Source organism: Plenodomus lingam, assembly GCF_022343315.1.
Source record: "Plenodomus lingam strain CAN1 chromosome Unknown contig_22, whole genome shotgun sequence".
In the NCBI taxonomy this organism is placed as follows: Eukaryota; Fungi; Ascomycota; class Dothideomycetes; order Pleosporales; family Leptosphaeriaceae; genus Plenodomus; species Plenodomus lingam.
The window spans coordinates 174,792-197,952 of record NW_027093939.1 but is presented as its reverse complement, the minus strand read 5'-3'; the positions used below and the strand labels follow the sequence as shown (position 1 = coordinate 197,952).

General features: G+C 53.9%; 13 protein-coding genes across 13 annotated transcripts; 7 read left to right on the top strand and 6 right to left on the bottom strand.

The window, feature by feature from the left end:
• Positions 1-130: 130 nt before the first annotated feature.
• IAQ61_005428 (uncharacterized protein) lies at positions 131-463 on the bottom strand (the record flags this gene model as incomplete). Its single annotated transcript, XM_066096796.1, has 1 exon — positions 131-463. One exon carries the CDS (start codon positions 461-463, stop codon positions 131-133), a length of 333 nt encoding a protein of 110 aa, XP_065953147.1.
• Positions 464-1,262: 799 nt separating this feature from the next.
• On the bottom strand, positions 1,263-2,163 carry IAQ61_005427 (uncharacterized protein; the record flags this gene model as incomplete). Its single annotated transcript, XM_003840145.2, has 2 exons — positions 1,263-1,894; positions 1,988-2,163. Coding segments are annotated over 2 exons (567 nt in total), but the record flags the coding sequence as incomplete, so codon positions are not given.
• A 407-nt stretch (positions 2,164-2,570) lies between these two features.
• On the top strand, positions 2,571-3,974 carry IAQ61_005426 (uncharacterized protein; the record flags this gene model as incomplete). The annotated part of the gene is made up of 1 exon (XM_066096795.1): positions 2,571-3,974. The coding sequence occupies one exon, from the start codon at positions 2,571-2,573 to the stop codon at positions 3,972-3,974; it is 1,404 nt and encodes a 467-aa protein (XP_065953146.1).
• A 1,297-nt stretch (positions 3,975-5,271) lies between these two features.
• IAQ61_005425 (uncharacterized protein) lies at positions 5,272-6,208 on the top strand (the record flags this gene model as incomplete). The annotated part of the gene is made up of 2 exons (XM_003840146.2): positions 5,272-5,454; positions 5,561-6,208. The coding sequence occupies 2 exons, from the start codon at positions 5,272-5,274 to the stop codon at positions 6,206-6,208; spliced, it is 831 nt and encodes a 276-aa protein (XP_003840194.2).
• Positions 6,209-7,280: 1,072 nt separating this feature from the next.
• IAQ61_005424 (uncharacterized protein) lies at positions 7,281-8,144 on the bottom strand (the record flags this gene model as incomplete). The annotated part of the gene is made up of 1 exon (XM_066096794.1): positions 7,281-8,144. One exon carries the CDS (start codon positions 8,142-8,144, stop codon positions 7,281-7,283), a length of 864 nt encoding a protein of 287 aa, XP_065953145.1.
• Positions 8,145-8,542: 398 nt separating this feature from the next.
• IAQ61_005423 (uncharacterized protein) lies at positions 8,543-10,349 on the top strand. The gene is made up of 3 exons (XM_003840148.2): positions 8,543-8,971; positions 9,030-9,981; positions 10,047-10,349. Exons 2-3 carry the CDS (start codon positions 9,225-9,227, stop codon positions 10,268-10,270), a joined length of 981 nt encoding a protein of 326 aa, XP_003840196.1. The 5' UTR covers positions 8,543-8,971; positions 9,030-9,224; the 3' UTR covers positions 10,271-10,349.
• Positions 10,350-10,754: 405 nt separating this feature from the next.
• IAQ61_005422 (mitochondrial 37S ribosomal mS47 domain-containing protein) lies at positions 10,755-11,471 on the bottom strand (the record flags this gene model as incomplete). The annotated part of the gene is made up of 3 exons (XM_003840149.2): positions 10,755-10,770; positions 10,892-11,295; positions 11,388-11,471. 3 exons carry the CDS (start codon positions 11,469-11,471, stop codon positions 10,755-10,757), a joined length of 504 nt encoding a protein of 167 aa, XP_003840197.2.
• Positions 11,472-12,297: 826 nt separating this feature from the next.
• On the bottom strand, positions 12,298-13,749 carry IAQ61_005421 (uncharacterized protein; the record flags this gene model as incomplete). The annotated part of the gene is made up of 2 exons (XM_066096793.1): positions 12,298-13,641; positions 13,696-13,749. The coding sequence occupies 2 exons, from the start codon at positions 13,747-13,749 to the stop codon at positions 12,298-12,300; spliced, it is 1,398 nt and encodes a 465-aa protein (XP_065953144.1).
• A 335-nt stretch (positions 13,750-14,084) lies between these two features.
• Positions 14,085-16,387, top strand: TUF1 (translation elongation factor Tu). Its single transcript, XM_066096792.1, has 3 exons — positions 14,085-14,472; positions 14,534-14,562; positions 14,664-16,387. Exons 1-3 carry the CDS (start codon positions 14,304-14,306, stop codon positions 15,795-15,797), a joined length of 1,332 nt encoding a protein of 443 aa, XP_065953143.1. The 5' UTR covers positions 14,085-14,303; the 3' UTR covers positions 15,798-16,387.
• A 708-nt stretch (positions 16,388-17,095) lies between these two features.
• IAQ61_005419 (uncharacterized protein) lies at positions 17,096-19,224 on the top strand (the record flags this gene model as incomplete). The annotated part of the gene is made up of 2 exons (XM_003840151.2): positions 17,096-19,103; positions 19,152-19,224. Exons 1-2 carry the CDS (start codon positions 17,200-17,202, stop codon positions 19,222-19,224), a joined length of 1,977 nt encoding a protein of 658 aa, XP_003840199.1. The 5' UTR covers positions 17,096-17,199.
• A 706-nt stretch (positions 19,225-19,930) lies between these two features.
• IAQ61_005418 (uncharacterized protein) lies at positions 19,931-20,757 on the top strand (the record flags this gene model as incomplete). Its single annotated transcript, XM_003840152.1, has 2 exons — positions 19,931-20,134; positions 20,185-20,757. 2 exons carry the CDS (start codon positions 19,931-19,933, stop codon positions 20,755-20,757), a joined length of 777 nt encoding a protein of 258 aa, XP_003840200.1.
• Positions 20,758-21,870: 1,113 nt separating this feature from the next.
• Positions 21,871-22,530, top strand: IAQ61_005417 (uncharacterized protein; the record flags this gene model as incomplete). Its single annotated transcript, XM_003840153.2, has 1 exon — positions 21,871-22,530. The coding sequence occupies one exon, from the start codon at positions 21,871-21,873 to the stop codon at positions 22,528-22,530; it is 660 nt and encodes a 219-aa protein (XP_003840201.2).
• A 61-nt stretch (positions 22,531-22,591) lies between these two features.
• On the bottom strand, positions 22,592-23,041 carry IAQ61_005416 (uncharacterized protein; the record flags this gene model as incomplete). Its single annotated transcript, XM_066096791.1, has 1 exon — positions 22,592-23,041. One exon carries the CDS (start codon positions 23,039-23,041, stop codon positions 22,592-22,594), a length of 450 nt encoding a protein of 149 aa, XP_065953142.1.
• Between the last annotated feature and the right edge of the window lie 120 nt (positions 23,042-23,161).

Below are 23,161 nucleotides of genomic sequence, written 5' to 3'. Positions count from 1 at the left end.
AACGTAGTGACTTTCTTCTTCCTTGGATATTCTCTCTTCATGAACCTCCAGAATAATACTTTCTGTATCGCACATAGCAGAGCCCAACATGCCTTGTCCTCCACCAAACAACTCAAGCCCACACAAACCCTCACACCACCACCTTCTCCCCCCTCCACCCCTCAGGATACCAAACCATACAAACCTCCCACCCCTCCCCCACCCTCTCCTCCCTCAAAACCTCAAACCCACACTTCTCATACAATCGCCTCGCCACCACACTCGACTCCAACACCATCGGCACCCCCGTCCCACCAACCCCCTCGTCTCCACGCGCTAGCCGCTGCCCCTCGCGCACAAGCAGCGCACCCAGCCCGCGCCGCTGGTACTGCGGGTGAATAGCCAGGCCGGAGACGTGCCAGTAGGGTGCTAGCGGGGCGTACAGCGAGGTGCTGGTTTGGCGGACGGCGAGGTAGGTGGACATGTTTTGTGGAGAGATGGAGCGGTTGTGGTGGTGGTGAGGGAGGAGGGAGGTGTAGGTGTTGTTTAGGGAGAGGAGGGTGCGTTCGAGTTCTGGAAGGGGGGGGGGGGGGGTTAGATGGGTTGAAGAGGGGGCAAGGAGATCTTGTCAGGTCTAACAAAGGAGTAAAGGAAGCCGATCAAACTTGAGAAGAAACGAGAAATCATCGACCAAACAAAAGAAACCACAAAACACACTCTTGAACCAAGAATCCCGCATCCACACCTTCGCCCCCTCATCCTCCACACCCCCAGCCACCCTCATGAAAAATGCATACCCCACCACCTCCCCACCATCACCATCGACAACAACAAACCCATGACAGCCCGGCCGAACCAGACGTGCGCGTAAGCTGTTGATGCGGCTGCGGCGATAGTCCTGCGGGTACTGCTTTAGGCCCGGGTGTAGCCAGTGGTAGAGTTTGTCGTCGGTGTAGGCGGTGTAGGAGATTGTGGCGATTTGGGGGATGTCGGTGTGGAGGAGGGGGCGGGTGTGCATTTTGGGGGTGGGGGTTTTGAAGGTATGGTGGGGGAAGCGTTGGGGGGGGGGGATTGTGGATTGTGTGGTGGTGCGGTGGTGTTTGGGTGGGTGGAGTTGTGGGGTGGTTTGTTTTGAGGAGTGTGTTGTGGGTGAGAGGGTTACCGGTACTGGTAATGAGTTGCTGGATTTTACGAGGTTTGATCTGGCCATCACTGCTAGGCTATCAAAGAGATGTCTATATGCAGAGCAGGTACACCCAAGTAATAAGCACCACTGATGATTCCTCATGTTCAACATGCAATAGCATTCGATCCTACTACTCTCCATGACTCCTGGCTCCAGTATTTACAGTTGATGATTGAGGTCGAGGTTGCAACATCAGCTCACTCGCTAGACTCGAAACAGCATGGGGCGATGACGCTCCCACTTCCAACCCATTCCCAGCCATCAACGACATGCCCTAACATTGACTACTATGGCTGCAATGCACCCAACAGCCGGCCATCGGCTGGACATCTCACATCTCACAACATAGATCTATCAACCCGAATAGCCTCCAGTCCGCTCTTGGTCTCTCCATTCATCCCCTCCTTACTCGGCCTGCGACTATCACGGTCAACAAACACATGAATGAATTCACCCACTGCCCTGACATGCTCATCCCCCTGCGCAAAGACGCCAATCTCATAGGTGACCGAGCTTTTACCCAGCTTATTGACCCTCAGCGCGAGATCTACAACGGCTGGGAACTCAATGGGAGCGAGGTAGTCGCAGTGGGAGTGGACGACGAGGCCAATCTGAGGCGAAGTGGGAGGGTGGAGGGCGCAGTGCTGGATGAGATAGGTGTTTACTATGGAATCAAATAGGTAGTAGTAGACGGAGTTGTTGAGATGGTGGTATTGGTCGTTGTCACTCCTGGCTGGGCGGTTAGTGAGGTGTCGAGACTATAAAGGTATTGACAAAGTAGCGTAGATGAGGTATGTAGGTGTGTGAGCAGTGCACGCTTACCATCGTGTTCGGTACGCAAGCTGAAATTTGTAATCGGTGCGCCGACGCGCTTTCAGTGCTTCCAACGCCATGGCAGAGGCTTCCATGGGAACTTTCTGGATACGGACATAGGGAAGACGCGTCGTCGGCGTGGTAGGCCACTGTATGGCATCTGGCCTAGTTCGTTTGAGCCTCGGCTATTTCCTTTTGGGGACTTTTGCCCCCCCCCCACGTCATCCCATCACACCTACCATACAGCGAGTTCTGTTACTAGAGTACTGTATCGAGTGTTCTTTTCTTCTTACCGTGAGCCATGACAACTACAACGGGCGGCGAGAATTAATGCCTGTCAGTTGCTTGGCCATGTTGACAAACCAGAGACACGCGTAATTGGCAAAGTTCTCGACACAACTGGTAGCGTTAGGTATCAACCGTACCCGGGATCAAACTCAAACCCCCCCACCAGAAAAAAATAAAAATGACCAGCCTTGAAGGTTGAATGACATAGCACAACGTTGGCCGCCCGCGCGCAGTTCTGGCTCCCTCTCCGCGCATCCTCGCATATCTCGCAGCCAAAGGGCGCTTGCCCGTTCCAAAGACTTCCATGGCCCTTGTGCCTTCCTCCCCGCGCGACAAGTATCCGCCCCTGCCCGACGACGATTTCCCATGGAAGGAGCCACCCGCAGTCGTCATCACGCCCTGTGACCCCTGGCCACCGCCATACTACCTCGAGGACGGGCTGAGAAAAGTGAAGCCCTATCACTTCACCTACAATACCTACTGCAAGCAAAGATGGCGCGGCAGGGAGATTCTGGAGATTTTCGCCGACGAGTTTCGCGACCGGCCCAAGGAATACTATGAACAGGCCATCAAGGACGGCCGCGTCGTCGTCAACGGAAAGCCAGTACCGAGTACGAGCACGATGATCAAGAACGGCGATGTGATTTCCCACACGTTACATCGACACGAACCGCCATGCACGGCACAACCGATTGGCATTGTCCACGAAGACAATGACCTGATTGTCATCAACAAGCCCGCAGGCATGCCCGTGCATCCTGCTGGCCGGTACAACTTCAATTCCATTATTGAAATCATGCGTGCGGACAGAGGATACAACTGGAACCCATTGCCGTGCAACAGGCTGGACAGGCTGACAAGCGGCATCATGTTTATTGGCAAGCACCGCAAGGCAGCCGAGCACATGAGCGCGCAGATTCGGGGCCGCACAGTCAAGAAGGAGTACATTACCCGCGTCGTCGGCGAATTCCCAGAGGGCGAGGTCGTCTGCGAGAAGCCGATTCTGCAAATCAGCCCCAAACTCGGGCTCAACCGCGTGCGCGCCGATGGCAAGGAAGCCTTTACTGTCTTCAAGCGGCTTGCGTACTACCCGCCCAAGGAAGAGGAAGCTCCACCCGAGAAAGATGCTAGGGGCAAGGCGGACTCGGATGGGCAGCCCTGGAAGCGATTGCGCGGATATTCCATTGTGCGTTGCTTCCCCGTCACAGGCCGAACACACCAGCTACGGGTGCATCTCCAGTTCCTCGGCCACCCCATCTCCAACGACCCCATCTACGCCAACCAGCGCGTCTTTGGCCCCTCTCTCGGCCGCGGCCAGTGCGAGTCGGAAAACGACGAAGACATCATGGCGCGCCTCAGCCGCATGGGCAAGGAAGACGTCGCAGACGCCGTCGCCTACCACGACGAGCTCGTCGATGCCTACAACAAGAAGAAGGCCGAGCGGCGGACGGGCGAGAAATGCAGCATCTGCGACACGGATCTGTACAGCGATCCCGGCGCTCACGAACTCGGCATCTACCTGCATGCGCGCAGATATCGGTGTGAGGAGGGCAAGTGGGACTATCAGACTGGCTTGCCGGACTGGGCGCTGCCGCCGCCGGGCTACCAAGGGCCGAGGGAGGGGACGGAGGAGAGTGATCCTCTGGCGGTGGATTTGGCCAAACTGGGGCTCAAACATGTGTCTGCCGAGGCGGACAAGGAGGCGTAGGTTGTCGGCATTGCTTCTTTTTGTAAGAAGCCAAGATGGTGTACTGTAGAGTAGAGTACTGGTACCTGTTATGGATGGATGATGGATACCCATGATGGAAATATCACGTGACTTGAACACCTGGCACCTGGCACCTGTCTCCTTATACTAGTACTAAGTTAGTAGCCGGCGGTACAAGTACAAACAAGTAGCGGGCGGGCGGGTATGTGCAAGTACAGTACCTAGCGCATCCTTTCCTTGGCCCCCCCCCCCCAAGCCCTTGCCGTACCGGTACCCGGACCCGCATGCATGCCCGCCCCATTGTTGGGACTGGTGGGTGTGCTGATACTCTGGAGTATTCTGATGGGGGCTTCCAGCCTTGATTTGTCCCGATGGGCATGTTGGGGCTTAGGCTGGGGCTGTGGGAAAGCCGACTTGGGCTGCGATGAGGAAGTTGGGGGCCGCGATCAGCGATGGCGCTTGTTGTTTTGTGTTGTTTTGTGTTGTTTTGTTTTGTTTTGGTTTGTTTTGGTTTGGTGTGTTTTGTTTTGTTTTGGGTGTTTGTGTTAGTGGGACCAAGACAGTGAATGGGCATTGCGAGGCAAGGGTTGGGGATGGCGGGTTTTCATCATCTCCCATCATCTCCCATCATCTCCCCCCCAAATCAGCCTTCCAATCTTCAGGCACACGTAGCTAGAGTACTCCTACGGTCCCGGTCCTAGTACTCTTTCACACCACACTTGCACCGCATTCGCACACTTTCCTTGCTTCCCTTCCCTCCCACCCCGGAAACAGAAACACAGGACAGGGCATGGGCGTGGCTACCAACAAAACCCCAACCCGCGCATGCCAACCTTTCTCTTTTCGCCCCTGCCACCGCCTTTCCCGCCGAGTCCCCCCCCCCCCCCGCCCATCCGGCTCTTTCTTTTCCGTCCACGTCTTTGACACCTCTCGGCGCTGCTTGCTTGTATTTCTTTTGCATTCCACAGTCTGAACACGCTAACAAGCGTCCACCTCGACCTTTCCCCCCCCCCCCCCCTTCGCAGCAGACTACCAGCAGAACTACTCACCGCTACTATCTTATCGTACCGTACCGTACATCCTTGGGAATCCTCTTACTTTTTTCTGAAAAGAAGAAGAAAATTGCAATCGTGCCTGGCTTTAATTGGTTGTCCAGGGAAAAGTGAGTTGTGCATAGCTTTGATCCTGCATACCGGTTCGCCAAGTGGGATTGGGGTCAAGTTGGGAAGTTGGCGAGTTGGAATTGAGCTACATCTCATTGCAAAAAGAGTTTACAATCAAGATACGGTAGACGACGATGCGCGTCGCAGGCTTCTTGGCTCCGCTGGTGTTTGCCGCCACGGCCGCGGCTCAGGCTGTCGAGGAGGGCATTGCGCCGGCTTCGGGACCGCCAGAGGGATGCAAGACGACGGTCGAGGGGCGCTTTATGATCGGGACCCTGGAGAACCCGAGTCTGAGCAAGCGCGAGACGGCACAGGAGGTATGTGGTCATCTTGGATGAGTTCTCTATTCCCCCTTCTCCTTCTCTCTCCATCAAGTCTTTTCTCTCCACGCTCTCCAGACCCGATGCTCATACAAGACACTAGGCTGCTGATGGCCAACTACTCTGCACACTCAAGGACGGCATCCTACACGACCAGTACAAGCGCACCGGCTCCGTGGTTGCAAATCGTCAGTTCCAATTCGACGGCCCGCCCCAGGCTGGCGCCATCTACACGGGCGGCTTCTCCGTCTGCAGCAACGGCTCGCTCGCGATTGGAGGCTCCACCCGCTGGTGGAGGTGCATGAGCGGCGAGTTTGGCAATCTGTACGACGAATGGATTGGCGCACAGTGCCATGAAATAAGGATCCAGACCATTTTCCCCGACGCCTCTTCGTCGTCCAGTCCGGCCGCTTCCACGTCCAAGCCGGCTACAGCCAGCGATGCTTCGTCGCGCGTGTCGGCTTCTGCGTCACCCACGGACACAACCACCTCAATGGCTACGCAATCAGAGGGCGCTTCGACCATCAATGGAACCCTCTCTGGCTCGTCTGCACCCACTGCCTTTTCCACCGCCTCGCCCTTCTCCCCCACCGCCTCCCCAACCAACAGCGGATCCACGCCCTCTGGTACCGCCTCCGGAACCGGAGCCGTAGATGCCCCTCCAGCCGAAGGCGTAGCCTCAACCCTGTACATGGCAGGAGCCACCTTTGGAGCCACCCTCGTCTTCCTCGGCGCCACGTTTCTTCTCTAAACCAGCGTGGACCACGACTCCGCGGTTTTCCCTTGCCCACGCTCACGCTCACGCTCACGTTCACGTTTTCTTCTTCTTCGCTTCTGGAAATCCCACCGCTTTACTTCGTTTATAAAAGGCCGGGGCGGGGGGGCTTGGTGTACGCCATCCATCGTTACCACGCTTGGTGCATTTGTACAATGGAGGGGTCTTTTTTTGCATGAGGGGAGATTGGGTGTAATGCGATACATGATTCTGGATTAGCCCTTTGCGTTGGGGTTTGTTTTTGGGCACTTTGCACTTTACGTTTGGGGTTCTTTGTTCTTCTTGAGAGAAGGGGCTGAGCGGGGAGGATTGCTCAGGGGGTTCCGTTTGGACTACGGATTGCCGTGCATACCATTCTAGAAGCAATGCCTGTTGTAGATGCAGGATAATGATAATACATTTTGCGCGCCATGACATGGCTACCTCCAGTCAAGCCAAGCTAATACGTGCGATTCCATCTACCAGATGTCTAGTAAATATACAACAACCTAGCCCCAACCGCCTCCCATCTCAAAACTCACCCCCCCCCCCCCCCCAACATCCTCCTCATCCGCCCCAACACCTCCCTATACCCCCTCCACCTCCCCACCGCCTCCTCCACCGCCTCCCTAACCCCCTCCCCCCACGCCACCGGATCCCTCTCAAGACCGTGAAACCGGGGTCCAAAGGACAGACACCGACCCTCCCACTGCTGCCGCCCGGGAACCCCAAACCGGGACCTAAAGGCGGCAAATGCTGCGTCGACGAGGTCGAGGTCGTGTGTCATGGCGGCGTAGTCGGCGGCGAGATGGCGGAGGTGGGCTAGCTGGGTGGGGGAGATGGCGGCGTGGCGGCGGAGGAGGAGGAGGGTTGGTAGGGAGGTGGGGTCTGTGGGGAGGGGGGAGGGGGATTGGCATGTTGGGGGTGAGGTTGGGAGTTTGGAGGGATGGGGGGGTAGGGTGATTTGTTTGTTGGTGGGTTTGAGGCCGGCTTGGAGGCGTTTGTTGCGGAGGAAGCGTAGGCTATCGGCGAGCGGGGAGATTGTTGATGTGGGATTTTGTGCTCGTTGCTAACGGGGGAGAGCGGGATGTGAGATGACTTCTGATCTTGACGGAGGAGTCAAGCGGGAAATGGGGAACCTAGGGCCACGAACCTCGTGGACCAGACGCCGAAGACAACCTTCGTTCCTAAGAAACCCAACCATCATATCCCGCCACGCCACCCTAATCTCCCCGCGCCCCAAACTAAACGCAAAGAAAAACGGCATCCGTCCAGTCTGAAGCGGAAACGCCAGATCAAAAACCCCATGCCCGAGTCGAACACACCATCTCAACGAGCCAACCCCCTCATCCCCAACCAAAAGCTCCAACCTATGCAACGCCCGCCACCACAGCGCCGGCGCATCATGAGCCTCGAGATGCTCGGCCAAGCGAAGCGTCTCAAAGTCGCGAAACCACTGTTCTTCGACCCGGAAGACGGCGTGGTGAGCGCTCCACACGGGCTTTGCACCCCGCGCCTCGGCATCCTGGGTGCTGTGCTGCATGTGCGAAAAGTGCGCGCGCAGCAGGTGGAGGGCGTCGTATTCAGCGTCTGTGAGGCAGAGCATGGGTTTTGCGGTTTGGGGGCCGAGATAGCCGAGTAGTTGGGTGTTGTGGAGGTGGTGGTGGAGTATGTGGTTGTTGATTTCATTGTGGAAGGTGCGGCATACGAGACGCCAGTCGAGGAGGTGGTCGATGGGTACGTGTTGGATGATTTGGAGGATGAGTTCTGTGGGTAGGTGGGTGATGGGTGGGGATGTATGCGAGGGTTGGCTGTAGTTGGTGGAGGTTTGGGGTGCGGTGGTGGAGTTGGGATTGGGGTTGGGGTTTGGGTTTACGGGGTCGGGTCGGGGGGTTGGGGTGTCAGTGGTGAAGGCTGGTGCAGTGTGGTTCATGGTGGCGATGTGGGGTTATTGAGAAGGTGAGTTTGTTGACAGTACCGTACCTGTAGGGTAAAGAGTAGTGAATGGAGAAGAACAATTCACTGTGAATTCCATCGACTACGTGGTATCGGCTGCTGCATCCCCGTGTTTACCCCAATATGCGCTTGTTTTCTCTATTTAGCGCAGCTTACTGTACCAAAACTGTCCGCCGAGGGAGCAAGATAGAGCTGATATTCGTGCATTTCTGCTGTTCGGCCAATCAGAGGGCCGGCGCTACCGGTAGACCGCGGGATCTCCCGACGCTAGGTAACCCAAGCGATGATCGACGCGCCAACACGTGACTACTTCGACGTCGGCGTTTCAAACTGACTTTGACTGGACTGCCTCAAAATCTAGTCGATATGGATACTTCTCTTAGTCGAGATGGAAGAATTAAGAATCTCTTTTGATCCAAACGTGCTGTTCATCTCCATTCCTACATGACATGGGCAATCGTTCAACGTACAACAGCAGTCCTGTGACTCCTGTCCAGACCTTGCATACTCGACGATATCTGATGGTTGAGTAGACACACTAACATAGTACGTACAGTGGGTTTGTATTGTGATTACAGACTGCTTCCCATTCGTCATCTTCGTCAAAGGAATGATGGCAGGAAAGCAGCGCATCGCTCTTGCTACGTTGTGGTGACGGTCCATGTGCGCCGGAAGCATTGAGCAGGTCCGCCATCACCTGCAACTGTCATCCGTGTCTCATTCCATCCTTCATGAGATGGCTGTGAAGATTGTTGCCTTAGTCCAGAGCTAGACGATGAATGTTGCAAGATGGGAAACGACCAGGTTCGCCGCTCCTTTTAGTTGACAAGACCATGGTAGTCGCAGCTCACGAGGCGACCAGGAATTTGGCAATCACCTCTCAACAGATTGAGAAGCAGTCTTTCAGGGTAGTAGCGGCCCATCCATATGACTTCTACCACCAGGCATATTACACACAGACTCTCACACCAGCCTTGTTGCGAGAGTTCCGAACACTCACTATCGTTATCCCTCGTACGTTTGTCACAACTACCAGCTATCCATTACCCTCTCCACAATGGCAAAAGACGAGCCGCACACAACCATGTTCCATCTCACTTGCAAAATGGGAAAACTTACACTGAAGCTTGCGTGCTCGGCATTCGCTCCCAGCTCAACACAACACAAACGACATGCTCAGGTCTTCGCAGAAGTACGCACTGCAATGGAGGGCCTGGAGAAGCACTTTGCATCTGCAGCTGAAGGAACGGCATCGGCCGCAGCACCTGAAGCACCGGTACCAGAAGACGGCGCTGCGGCAGAAGGCGGTCTAGACGGCAGTGGAGATGTCAAAGGTGGTAGCAGCAATGGAAAACAATCCGACAACACGAGTTCCAGGGCGACAGGCAGGTCGGGCAGAGTGGTCCGCAAGAAGAGAACCTCCCTCACTCACTTGGGAAGGATCGAGGAAGACGTCCAATCGTCAAGCGGTACTCCAAGAGAATCAGTGGCAAACTTGGAAACCGAAAGCATAGCAAGCCCGAGACCCTCACTTATGATCATCCCCCCCACCGCACCGATAACAGGTCCATGGAGCGATGCTACAGCATGGGAGGATAAAGGGAAAGCCACAGCCACCTCGTCAGACCCACCATCGAGACCCCACGACCGAAGTACTCACAGCGCAATCGCCTCTTCCTCAAGTCGTCCAAGGCAAAGAACGCACTCAAACAACGTCCAATTCGTTCTCCCCACCCGCACCCGAAATAACACCTTCCCCACTGCAACACCCGCCCGCGGTCCCAGGAGACCAGTCGCAAACGCCCCCAACCCCAGTGCGTACACCAACCCATCCTATCCCCCCCCCTCCCAACCACAGGAACTAAATTCCACATCGCAGACCCATCCGTCCTATATTCCGAACGCCCAGCAGGAGCAGGCAATACCATTGTAAGACCCGAATCCACACTCGACAGTATGGCCAATTTCGCGCTAGTAGATACCCAGGAGATCATCACTGTAGCTATGGATGTGGCTGAGGGTATGCCGCAGACGCAGAATGTACTGGAACCGGATCCGTGCCAGGAACACGCTATTTCTAATCCGTTGGTTCGGCGGGGGTAGTGATGTGGGTGTATGGGGTATGGATGGTTTTGTTTGAGCATTTGTGTGGTTTGGTTTAGGCAGTATTATGAATTGTGCGTGTTGCTTTTCTTGGGTGGGTTTGTGATGGGGTAGGGTAGGAAGAGGGAGTTGGGTTGGAAGAGAGGTTATTGCACTTGCGATTGATTGCTCAGTTGACAGGTGATGTGTGTGTTTTTGTGTTGCCGTGTTTAAGAATGCCATTGTACCTCTATTGACGAAGCGTGAACAAGGGTTGTATATAAATGGGGGTTCCGTTTCTATATTACTAATTAGGATACTGGATCTATTATTCCTGTGGATATGCCTCGACGACTTCTTGTTTCTACCCATTCTACTAGTTACCCACCCAGCCACCCTCCCAACCCTCACAAAAATCCCAACACAACCCTCCTTGACCCCAACAAGCGCCTCGATCCCATCCTCGACCAAATCCTCCAACGCCATCTTACTCGAAATCATCTTCTCAGGCCTTGATTTCCCTGTACTCTTGTTAGCTAGCTGTCAAGCATGCATGGTACGGAAAGGAGGGGGGTGGGGGGAGAGGAGAGGAGAGGAAGATGATGAGGGCGACATGGGGGGGCAAAGGAAAAGAGAACTCACCGGGAGATGAATAAGTAATGACACACTGCAACATCACCCCTCAACACCCCAAAACAGCCATATAACGCGCCTCGCAGACGACGACGGAGTCGCTGAGCTCGCTGCTGCTGCTCGAGAGCCCGATGAAGCCGCTCGTGTGGCACAGATTTTGTGCGCTGCGGGTGCAGGCGGGGCAGGCGGTGCGGTAGAGGGTGAGGTTGGAGGACGACGTGGTTGCCTGGGCAGAAGGAGAGAGAGGAGGCGACGCCTGGACCGAGTTTGCGAATGGTGCCGGAGAATTCGTGGCCGAGGGTGGAGGGGATCATGGCGTTGGTTATGCTCTGGGGAGTTGTGGATGCGAAAGCCGGGCCGTCGAGGTGATCAGGCAGGGCGGTGCCGCAGATGGCTACGTTGGCCGGGGCGATCTGTTTGTGCTTTTCGTGAGTTGTGTGGGCGGTGGGATGTATGCAGTGTGTTGGGAAGAAAGAGTCCGAGTCCAAGAGAAAGAAAAACATACTCTGATCTGTCCCGTGCCGCATTCCCGTTTGTCCACATTCTGAATCCGTATCGCGTCTTTGCCATGGTATCCTGCCGCACGCATGTCGAAGCGGTGCTTTGAAGTCGCGGACTAGCTCGTTCAGCGGACGCAGATGTATCCGTGTCTGTGTCTGTGTCGCGAGTGACCATGCTGTTCATGTAGGCGCTTTCGATGGCAGACATGGCTACGTCCGAAACGAATGAAGTCTGCCTGAGTTACCGTATCCCAGATGGCTGGCCGAGTGGCCAAAAGAATAAATCGACAATTTTCCCGGGAGCAATGTGAAAAAAAAATAAAATCTACAACCTGTACCGGTACGGTAGGTATGCCTCGCCTGATATCATGTAAACACAGACTATAATCTCACAACGCCTACTTATCAAGCCCAAACGTAACCCAAGCCAAATACCCACGTCGGCGGCGGCGAACCTCGGAAGCGGCAGCGAAGAAAGCCGGGGAAGAGGCATCCCGAACATTCCTTGGGACCGGATGGCTGGTCTTGGGGGACACCTGCAGTATGACGCTGGCGGCGAGTTGGGTGTGCGTATAAGCTTTGCGGGGTTGTGGGGTACCGGTAGCGTGAGGATGGATACCCGGATTTGGCCGATTCCAAGAATCTGGCGAGGTTGGTGTTTTGCGTATCGAACCGAATATGTGCCGTTGTTTCAACGGATATTCCTTGCTTGGAAAGTAGTTGCGTTGAGGTATTGTGGTGCGGCGGGGTTATCGCTTCACTTCTGTGTTGCGGTCTGCAGTTTGCAACTTCTGTGGTCGAAGCCAAGTACACATTGAGACTGGATGAGTAGCTCACAGGAGCAGTAGGCAGAGAACTGATCCAATGTGTCATTATTCTTCAAAGGGAACTCAATCCCACATATCTCGTGCAAATCTACGACTTGAACCTATCCAGTACTTCTGCAATCTTTTCCCGTACACCCTGCTTGCCCTCGTACTTCTCGAGCAAACTCGCGACAACGTCCTCGCTCTTCTTTCCACTGGCTTCCCTCAAGATCTCATCCTCCTTGGGTAGCCCGATCCATGAATGCGGATACTCTGTGTAATCTGTCTGGCTGATCAGGGGTAACGGACCATATTGGCCTGGATTGAAGAATGCCTCGACGTCTTTCCTCTTGACATCATCGAGTGTGCTTGGGTTCCAATTGGGACGCTCCTTCTTACGCTCAATCAGCCGTGCGGTAACGCCCTCGATGAAATCCCCATGCGACATGAATTGCGTTGCAATATCGTATTCGCGCTGGAAAGTTTGCGCAATAGACCATTGACGACCGACGCGCATTTGTTGTAGGGTAACGGCTACCGAAATGGGAGACCGGCTGTGGATCGTTTGGATAGTCCTGTCTGCCCACTTTTGAAGGGCTGGCGCACTGGCATCGCTCTTGACATCCTCAAGAGATTGTATGATTGCTTTGATGCTTGGCTGATCCACGTGGAATACGCGGTCAATGGTCTTGCGCAGTGCGCCAGACATGGTGGGCTTATCGGCTGGCAAACCTGTGCTGTACTCTTCGATGGTGGCGTTGATGATCTTGAAGCGCTCTTGCAGGGGCATGTAGTCGGGGAATTGGAGTTCGGCGAGACGCGATTCGAGTTGCTGCAAAGTCGAAGAGTGGATGTAGTGTGTGCCTACGCCGGCGTAGAAGGCATCGACGCCCTTGAGCTGTTCCGATGTAAGGGCGAGGTATGTGCCTAGGGAGCCCTCCATCCGGGGTAGGAAGAAGGATGCGCCGACATCAGGGAAGAAGCCAATGGTGGTCTCGGGCATGGCGAAGAGCGTGTTCTCGGTGGCGATGCGGAAGGGCGCGTGAATGGAAAGGCCCACGCCACCACCCATTGTGATGCCATCCATAAAGGCCACGTAGGGCTTCGTGTAGGTCGCAATCAGGTGGTCTAGCTTGTATTCGAGCCCAAAGTAGTCTGCACTTCTTTGCTGTCCTTCAGGACCCTCCTGATTCCACTTGGCCAACGCTGCGACATCCCCACCAGCGCAGAAAGCTCGTCCTGAGCCCTTGATGACCACGACGCCTGCCATGTCCGACTTGGCCCATTCCTGCAGCCTGGGAATGATCTTGCGAGCCATGGAGCCATTGAGCGAGTTTAGCTTCTTGGGGCGATTGAGTTCGATACTGCGGACGCCGTAGTTGTTGGTGAAGATGACATCATCGGGATCGTCGTCTTGTTGCGCCTTGAGGAGGTCTGCTGTAGGAGTGGCATACTATCATGGGTCAGAATCAGTTTTGGTGCTGACATAGAGGGGTGGTGGTCGAACCTTGCGTGACCCGCTCATCCAAGCGGGGTGTGTGATGTTTGCGCGCAGAGGCATGCTTCTTGTCGTCTGTACTCGCGAGCCCCAGCTCAGCGGCGTCCTTGCTATTGTGCGGAGCGACATGTGTAGTCGTCGGGGTCAGCGCAAAGCAAAAAAAAAAGTGATGGCAGCTTTGTTATGGAAGCTATAGAAACAGACGCCAACTGAAGCCTCGGGTATCCCAATCGAGTGTACCGGTAGTGGGTGCTGGACGGGCAATTGGGCGTGTTGCCGTGAGCTGTTGGTATCAATTGCTGCTGCTTCTTTTGGGTTGAGAGTTTATTATTCAACGCGAATCGAATGACCGTCTGGCCAAGGCATAGGTAAGATCTTGAAGTGAAATTCAATGGGAGAGGTGCCCCCCAGTTCATCTTCTCTCGATTGACTCGGACAAGCCGTTCCCATCCCGCGCACATGATTGGCCGGTGCAGAGACGTCAGCACATCTCGCGCTAAGAAAATGATTTGAGCCTCTCCCAAGTCTCCATACGAACAAATCGCCATCAAGCCAATCGCCCTCCTCCTCCTCCTCCCCCCGTGCCTGTTGTCGGCGCTTGTACTGTACAGCACAACATGTCGTCTTTTTCAAGAGTTTTCCTGCGCACCTCGCGCTCTGCCCTGCAGTACCAGCGTGGCGTCAGTCCAGTGCAGAATGCTTTGGGTGCACAGGGAACCAGCCGATGGATGAACGGCGTGCGGAACTATGCGGCCTTCACCCGAGACAAGCCTCACGTCAACGTTGGTATGTCCTGCATGATTACGGCCTCTTCTTCTGTCCATGCCATGCTAACAATTGAACACAGGCACCATTGGTCACGTTGATCACGGAAAGGTAGATACACCGCCCGACCCCACCTCCACCACCCGCACGAGGTGGTAGTCAAGTTGTGCATGTGGACATGGACGAGCATGAGACTGACGGCAGATACACAGACAACCCTCACAGCCGCCATCACCAAACGCCAGGCCGAAAAGGGCTACGCAAAGTTCCTCGAATATGGCTCCATTGATAAAGCGCCTGAAGAGCGCAAGCGCGGTATCACCATTGCCACCGCTCACATCGAGTACTCGACCGACGCCCGCCATTACGCCCACGTCGACTGCCCTGGTCATGCTGATTACATCAAGAACATGATCACAGGTGCCGCCAACATGGACGGCGCCATCATTGTCGTAGCCGCCTCGGATGGTCAGATGCCCCAGACCCGTGAGCACTTGCTGCTCGCCCGTCAGGTCGGTGTTCAGAAGATTGTCGTCTTTGTCAACAAGGTGGACGCCATTGAGGACAAGGAGATGTTGGAGCTTGTCGAAATGGAGATGCGCGAACTGCTCAGCAGCTACGGCTTCGAGGGTGACGAGACGCCCATCATCATGGGTTCGGCTCTGTGCGCCCTCGAGGGCAGACAGCCCGAGATTGGCGAGCAAAAGATTGATGAGCTGCTCCAGGCTGTCGACACCTGGATCCCCACGCCCGTCCGTGAAACCGACAAGCCCTTCCTGATGGCTGTTGAGGATGTCTTCTCCATTGCTGGACGTGGTACCGTCGTCTCTGGTCGTGTCGAGCGTGGTATTCTCAAGAAAGATGCCGAAGTCGAGCTTGTTGGCAAGGGTACCGCGCCCATCCGAACCAAGGTCACCGACATCGAGACGTTCAAGAAGTCTTGCGACGAATCCCGTGCGGGTGACAACTCTGGTCTCCTTCTCCGTGGTGTCAAGCGCGATGATATCAAGCGTGGCATGGTCGTCTCTGTTCCTGGACAGGTCAAGGCACACAAGAAGTTCCTCGTCTCCATGTACGTCTTGAACAAGGAGGAGGGCGGTCGCCACACTGGTTTCGGCGAGAACTACAGGCCACAGATGTTCATTCGAACTGCTGATGAGTCATGTGCATTGAACTGGCCCGAAGGCACCGCAGATGCTCACGACAAGTTGGTCATGCCCGGTGACAACGTCGAGATGGTCTGCGAGCTCCACCAGCCTCATGTCCTGGAGCCTGGCCAGCGCTTCAACATGCGTGAGGGTGGTCGCACTGTTGCCACTGGTCTCGTAACTCGTGTCTTGGAGTAGAGGATGGTGTGGAAGCACGTGAAACATGGAAGAAATAGGGAGTACGGCAATGAACATACCCAAATGTAAGATCTAATGGGAGGATTTCCTTGTACAATACTTGCTGTGCTTACTGGCATATCTACGCTCTCCGCTTTCTCGGTTGATGAATGTACTTTAGCATGGCAAAATGGGCTCCTAGATGGCAGGCGTTGAGTTGATCCTGCAATGGTTGGAATGGAGAAATGAAATGCAACGACCAGTTTAATCACTTCTCCAGCCCCGGTCCCGGTCAGCACTACTGACGGCGCTTGACTCATGTAATACTGTCTCTATCGCACTCAAACACTGTCCGAAATAAGTAAGCGATCGAACGTTGTGGCGGATCTCCCAGCACGGGCGGCCGGGTCAATGACAGGCATCATGTATGGCTTGCAGCTTGCAGGGCCGGAGAGACCGTGATTGACATGCACCACGGTTTGTGGTGCAGAGCTCGTGTTAGTATTACATGTTCGCCGACCGAGAGTAAAGGCTGACGCAAAATCCAAGCCTTGTACGCAAGACGCAAGACGAACGCGGCATTGTGCCACGCCTCCGGTCAGAAGTTTACTCATTACTCTTGTCCCTGGACACATTTGCCTGGCTGCCTGGCTGCGCTGCGGGTGGCGTGCATTCGATTTCTCGGGGGTCCATTACCTACCTGCACTCCTCGTCATTGAGCGGGATTTCGAGGCCGTCCACACCGCTGGATGGAGGCGCAGTACTCTGAGCTCACTATAGCAGTGGCCTGTCTTCCTGGCGGTCACAGAGACGGCTACTAGGGATCACCATTGACAATGCAAGGAACAGTAGTACAAGGCAACCATAAGTACGAGGGCCAAGCTGACACAAGCGAACACGAACACGCGGGGGTCTTGGGGGAATCAACTTGCACCACCCTCAGTCGCGTGCACAGTACCATCACCGTCCCATCCTACTTCGCATCAGCTTTTTGCGTTATGGAAACAGGCAAAATCTGCCTGACGCGGCTATCGTGGAGATGTTTGACACATCAATCTCACGCCGAGTTCTATGATGCGATTCAGACTCTTGTGTGCCGGCGGCTAACACGAGTCCATTGGCCAATTCGTGGATGTCAGGTTCATGGGGCTGAGTTCAGATACATCAGCCATTGTCCCAATGGGGGTATCATGCGGGCTGTCCGCAGATGATGCGAGGAACTGCACTTCCTCGAAAATAACCTAGTGTGCAGTATGATTCTTGTGGCAGAACGTTTATAGAGGTATTGTGGTAGCTGACCTCGACTGGCCATCTTCACTTTCCATCTGCCATCTATTGCTAATTCAAGCATACCCCGACATACCAAGCAAAATAGGCCTTGATCGAAGCATTTACACCAATTCAAAGTCTACACGCCATCACCATGGCCATACAAGAGTGGGAGCCACTGATCGATCAAAAAGCTGCTGGCTTCGATGAAGCAGAGAATCACCAAAGACCGGCTAGGAGGAGACATGGCCAAGGTTGGCAATCAAGTGGATTTTCTGCTCTTCTTTGCATCTCCGCGCTGTACGGTATCTACAACTTGTGCGGCAGGAGTTTTTCTCAAACGGGAAACCAAGGGCACTTGTACCCGGACAAGATACCAACAACCTTCAATTACACATGCCTTCCTGGGCAATCGTGCTGGCCGAGCACGAATGATTGGATCACATTCAATCGGAGCATTCAAGGTCATTTGAAGGCAACCATCCCGTGGGCTGCACCATGCTACTCTGACCCCTCCAGCAAGGAATGTGAAAATATAGCGAAGCAATACGGTGATGGAGTCTCACGAACGGCACAATACGGCTCGATGGAGTTTCTTGACTGGGAGGCATGTGGCCAGTCACAGTGTGCACTCAACTCGACCAACCCCTTGACACCTGTCTCTGGCACATGTTCATTGGGAAGGCTGTCGACATACTACATCGACGTACGATCACCAGAAGACATCAGCAAAACACTGCAATTTGCTCAGAAGCATCACATCCGTCTTTCGATAAAGAATACCGGTCATGACTACTTTGGCAGATCTAGTGTAGCCAACTCACTAGCCCTATGGACACACAACCTCAAGGATACGAGATATCACAAGACTTTCCAACCAAAGGGATGCTTAGCACGTTACGAGAACGTTGGCGAAATCGGTGCTGGAGTACTAGCACAAGAGGCCTGGAGATTTTTCGAGCCCCTTGGCATGCTTGTTACCGTAGGTGCTATCGGCTCCGTTGGCCTTGCCGGAGGTTTCGGGCAAGGAGGTGGCCATGGCCCATTGGGTCCGGCCTACGGACTCATGGTTGATCAGGCAGTAGAGTTTGAGGTCGTCACAGCCGATGGACAACAACGCACCATCAATGAGTGCAATGATCCAGATCTGTTTTGGGCGATGCGTGGAGGTGGAGGTGGCAACTACGCTGTGCTCACGTCCTACAAATTCCAACTCCACCCATCGGTACCACTCAATGTCTACAGCTTCCAGGCTCATTGGCCCAGGCCCAAAGACATTACAGAGTCAAAGGTTCTCCGTGATACTGTCAGAGCGCTGGCCTCGAATCAGACTCTCTTTGCGGATCACGGTGTTGCGGGCTACAACTTTGTTCATCCCGATCACATAATTTCGCTACAAATCCTGCCTTCCAGCGATACCGAAGCAATCAAGAAGGTTACATCGCAATGGCACGACTTTCTCACCAACCATCCCCAACTCAATGCTACAGAGAATACCTACTACACCTTTGATACCTTCTCTAAATGGCACAAATTCACCGAGACGCCTGAGATTTCCCGTAACGGTCCCGTCGGTCTTGGACTCATGGAGGCTGGCCGATTCATCCCCCGGGATCTTTTTGCATCTTCGAATGATATTGAACAGCTCACCGACGCCGTCCTCACCGCAATGCAGTTTTCCTACACAAACAAGGGTGGCGGAAGCGTGCAATTATATGCGACGGGCCCGACCAATCAACCTGACAACAGCAAGACTGGCGTCAACCCAGCTTGGAGGGATGCACTCTGGGAAGTCATCATGGGTGCAGCGTGGACTAGCAAAGACTCGCGACAGGCCAGAACTCTAATCCAAAACACCGTCTCCGCTTCAATCCAACCATTCAAAGCCTTGACACCTGGTGGCGGTTGCTACATGAATGAAGGTGATTGGACTGAAGAAAACTGGCAGCAAACATTCTTCGGTACAAATTACGACAAGCTCCTGACAGTGAAGAGGAAATATGATCCTACGGGTCTCTTCAACTGCTGGAAATGCGTGGGGTGGACAGGCTACGCTGAGTAAGAGCTTCGAAAGTGAGATCGTAACACAAAGCTAATAGGTGGCAGCCCAATGTACTCTTGTTACACACAGAGTCGGAAAGAGCCGAATCCGTCGGTGCCTCTTGATCCCGTCAACTAAATCATGTGCTTTTATACGATATCATATTACTTCTGATTGTGAGATTCTTGTCACATTCTCTTACCGGTTCTGAAGCTTGCTATCCATTTACTCATATACTCATATTGTACTCATATCCCCGCGTTTGGCAAGTTACGTTGCCCTCCCTATCTTTCCGTAGTCATTCTCTAGGCGGCACAGCTCGGAGCTCACAGTGCCCTTTACAAGAGTCACGCTCTTTACAAGGCATCTAGAACCCAACTGTGGTTCATCTGTCACACTGTCGCCCTCATTTCCCTACGTCATCTAGCAATGAAGCGCTACTCTCAGTTGGTAAACAAGGCTCAGTACAGGCAGCAAGATGACGCTACGAGCGTTTGCACTGGTTGTAATCAAAATTGCAATCAACAGAGGCACCCACGCCCGCTCAGACGTATATTTTCCATCATAGAGGCGGTATTACCCCTCCTCGCCTTGTTTATAAGTCACCTTCACGTCCCCAACGCTGGCTCAACAAAACCATCCTGCGTCAATACGAACATAGCAAATACAACAAGCGAATTTTGCACCCACGATCCTTCGACACGTGCACACAAATATTCGCTAACTTGCCTATCACCTCAAGCTCTATAAGCCATCTTCATTTCAATCAAGTTATATCACCTTAAGCCTCTCTACAAGCAATCTTCATTTCAGTCAAGTCAAAAAAGCGACTACATCATCGAAGATGCGTTACGCCTTCAGTACTGCGGGTGTTCTGTGTCTGCCTCTGCTTGCAAGTGCACAACATGCTCGACACGGTCACGTTGCGGCTCATGATCACGGTCTCCATCATCGCGATCTTGAAGCCGGGGTCGTCACCGCCACGGAGGTCGTCTATGTGACCGTAACTGTCACCGCTCCCGTTGCGTCAACTTCGTCAACATCTATGGTAACTCTTCACTGAATATTCGACACCTTGACATGCACTGAACATAACAGTCGCCTACAACATCAAGCGATGTACCCTCAATTGCCGCACCAGCCACTGGCGGCTCGTCTTTCCACGAGCTCAAGCCTGTGCCTGGCTCCGTGTCAGTCAAGAACTCGTGTGACTACCCAGTATACATCTGGTCTGTTGGTCACAAGAGCTGCGGAGAGGGCAACGAGTGCCAGCTTATCGCTCCCAATTCGACCTACACAGAAGGGATGCGCACTTGCACTGACGGCGGGATCTCACTGAAGGTGTCCAAGACAAAGAGCGCGGAAAAGCCCATGCAATTCGAGTACAGTGTGTGGGCTATACGAACAACAACAGTCTCTTATGATATATCTTACTTGGACTGTATGGTCGGACAGAAGGGTGCCAAAGATTTGAGCGGGTGTGCAGGTCACGATGGCGGTATACAGGTTGTCGCTGGGGACGCGAGTTGCCCAGACTACCACTGCGCTGCCAATGAATGGTGCGACGTCCAAGCCTACGTCGTCGCCGAGTTCGACTACAAGCCTGGCGCTCCGGTAGGTGCTTGCGCCGTGGAAAAGGGCCTCGCTTTCGAGCTTTGCGCTGGCACGTAGGTGGTTGAGAAAGCGGTCTACACGACAGACAGCGCACAGTGATGGAGCTGATGTGCGAGAGAAGAGCTGGGAATGAATGCCAATTCTACTACCCCACGGCCAATGAACGGAGGAATGGCGGAGTCATTTTTTCTTGTCTCATTTCCTGAGCTGGTTATTCATACTGGGCATGTCTTGTGTAGTCTTTGGATACACGGAAGCGTCTTGCGCAGATAGCTCAGCCAGCCAATGGGCAGTCGAGTAGAGGCAATCTCCGACAAGGGTGCTGTAACAATACACAGTCAGCAGTCTAGGCTTTATTGGTCTAAATCACATCCTTTTCTGTTCCATGTCGTTTTTTCTTCACACTCTCTCAGGCACACCAATTGTGAATCGTCCTGGCTGCAAGGTACCGTGGTGCTACGCAAGCGCCGCCCGCCACGTGCTGTCATGTTGTTTGTTCCTCTCCTACCGTTCACCGGACTTACTCAAGACACCACACACACTTGACGCGATCTCGCCAACAAAACAGCGACAAGGCCACTAAGTTAATCTCCCGCACTTGGCCATGAGATGCGGCTTGCCAATCGGGTGGCAGCACGAGCAGGATATTCCTGGCTCTGCAGATGCCGCTTACGCAGCCGCGCTACCTCTACGCCTTTTCAGCGCCTGGACCACGACATGGGGATATCTTGGGCGATGGGGGTGAATGCTTACAGCGTGGCTTTGGGGCAGTACCCAGGCCGTCCTCGGTGAGCAAGTTTTGCTCCTAGGCCGCTGTGCCTTGAATAAATATCCAGTCGAGCCGTCGACTTTGGGGCGAAATTCGGCTCTCTTCAGTGCAGTTCATTGTCACTCTTTCGGTCATTCAACGCGCAGTCATTCCTTCAAAGACATTGTTACCCTCCTTTCCACCCACTTCACTCTGCCAAGTCTTGTTTCTCTAGGCACTCCGCTCTTCAAAAAAGAATCTGAAGTATTGCCTCAGCAGTATATTACCATTGCGCGTCGCTACACGAACCACCTTTTCCACAGTGGACTGCTCCATCGCTCGTGCAAACATTCTTTATAGAACTACCTGTACCAGCCATCTTATCTTGTCAAGAAGGAAATTGGCGACATCTCAAGTCAAGAATGATGTTTCTACTCCCAACAATCCTTCTATCTTCCGCCGTGCTGGCAGTACCGCACGGGCACCAGCATCGCCATATCAATATAACCCCCGATCTCAACAAGCTTGTAGATGACGTTGTCGACACTGTCGGTGACGTTGTTGACGATGTCGTAGCCCTGGCTCGCATGTCCAGCGCAGAGGTTGAGGCCATTTACAAGACATGCTGGAATGGCAATATCCCATGGCCGAGCCGCATGCCATCCGCCGATGTACCGCCCCGTCAACTCAACCTCTTCAGCAAGCCAGCGGCCACACCTAACCAACTTACAATCAACAACTACTGCTCTTACCCGATCAACTACATGCACTGGGATGGTAGTGCAACCCCTGTAAAGGGCGTTCTCGATGCCGGAGCCACGCTCAACAGTGGGCTCACTGGAACCGTCTTCAAGGCATCGAAGAAGGCCGACATGAGCAACGAATTGCTCGTCGAGTACAGTGTTACCGGCGGTATGCTGTGGTACAATCTTAGTCTGATTACCTGCATCAAAGGCGAGGACCTCAGCGCATGTGCCGGCCACGAGGGAGGCCTACAGCTCGGCAACACCGAATCCAAGAGTTTCCAATGTGCTGCGAACAGCTGGTGTGATGATCAGGCCTATATATACCAGGTAAGTTAACCCCCCCCTTGATAACTCAGCTAAGCTTCGCTCTCGCTGTAACGGGAACTGACCCATCTCTCTACAGGAAAACCTCTGCAAGAAGGAGAACCCGGTGTCGCAGTGCAACCCTAGCTTGGGCTTGACCATGGAGTTTTGCGCTGGCGCGAAGCCCCAATGATTGTGTCCCCTGTGGATGGAGTCTTTTGACATATTTCACGACTTTGACGTTCTTGTACACATCTTCTTCTTCTTCTTCTCTTCTTCTTCCAACGTTGGACCTGGTAGGTTTACGGGGTGTCAACGTGTCCTTGATCTTGCCTCTTTTGCGTACGCATTTTGGCTTGCGGCTGGGTGATGGGTCACGGCTTTTGTGGTTTAATGGTTCTTTCTTTCTTCGGTGCGTTTGGATATCAAAATCTATCCTCGCTCTTTTGGACAATATTGTTGATTGAAAGACTCGTGATGACTGAATGCAGTGAGGCAGGTCAAGATGAGCATCATGGTAGTCGCGTAAACAATATCTTGACATGAGCTGTAGGAACTGGTGTAGTTGAATGTCAAGTATATTGGCCCAATACTGACCTCGTCACAACTAAGGATCTCTATGCTTTGCCAGCCCTATGCACACCGCTCTTTCCACCAGCCATAA

What these genes read in the sequence shown, in the direction of transcription:
- IAQ61_005423 (XM_003840148.2), top strand. Translation starts at nt 9,225, where the DNA reads ATGGCAAAAGACGAGCCGCACACAACCATGTTCCATCTCACTTGCAAA. An exon ending in CGCAAACGCCCCCAACCCCA is followed by an intron (nt 9,982 to 10,046) that starts GTGCGTACACCA and finishes TCCACATCGCAG; the next exon opens with ACCCATCCGTCCTATATTCC.
- TUF1 (XM_066096792.1), top strand. Translation starts at nt 14,304, where the DNA reads ATGTCGTCTTTTTCAAGAGTTTTCCTGCGCACCTCGCGCTCTGCCCTG. An exon ending in CAAGCCTCACGTCAACGTTG is followed by an intron (nt 14,473 to 14,533) that starts GTATGTCCTGCA and finishes AATTGAACACAG; the next exon opens with GCACCATTGGTCACGTTGAT. An exon ending in GTCACGTTGATCACGGAAAG is followed by an intron (nt 14,563 to 14,663) that starts GTAGATACACCG and finishes GCAGATACACAG; the next exon opens with ACAACCCTCACAGCCGCCAT.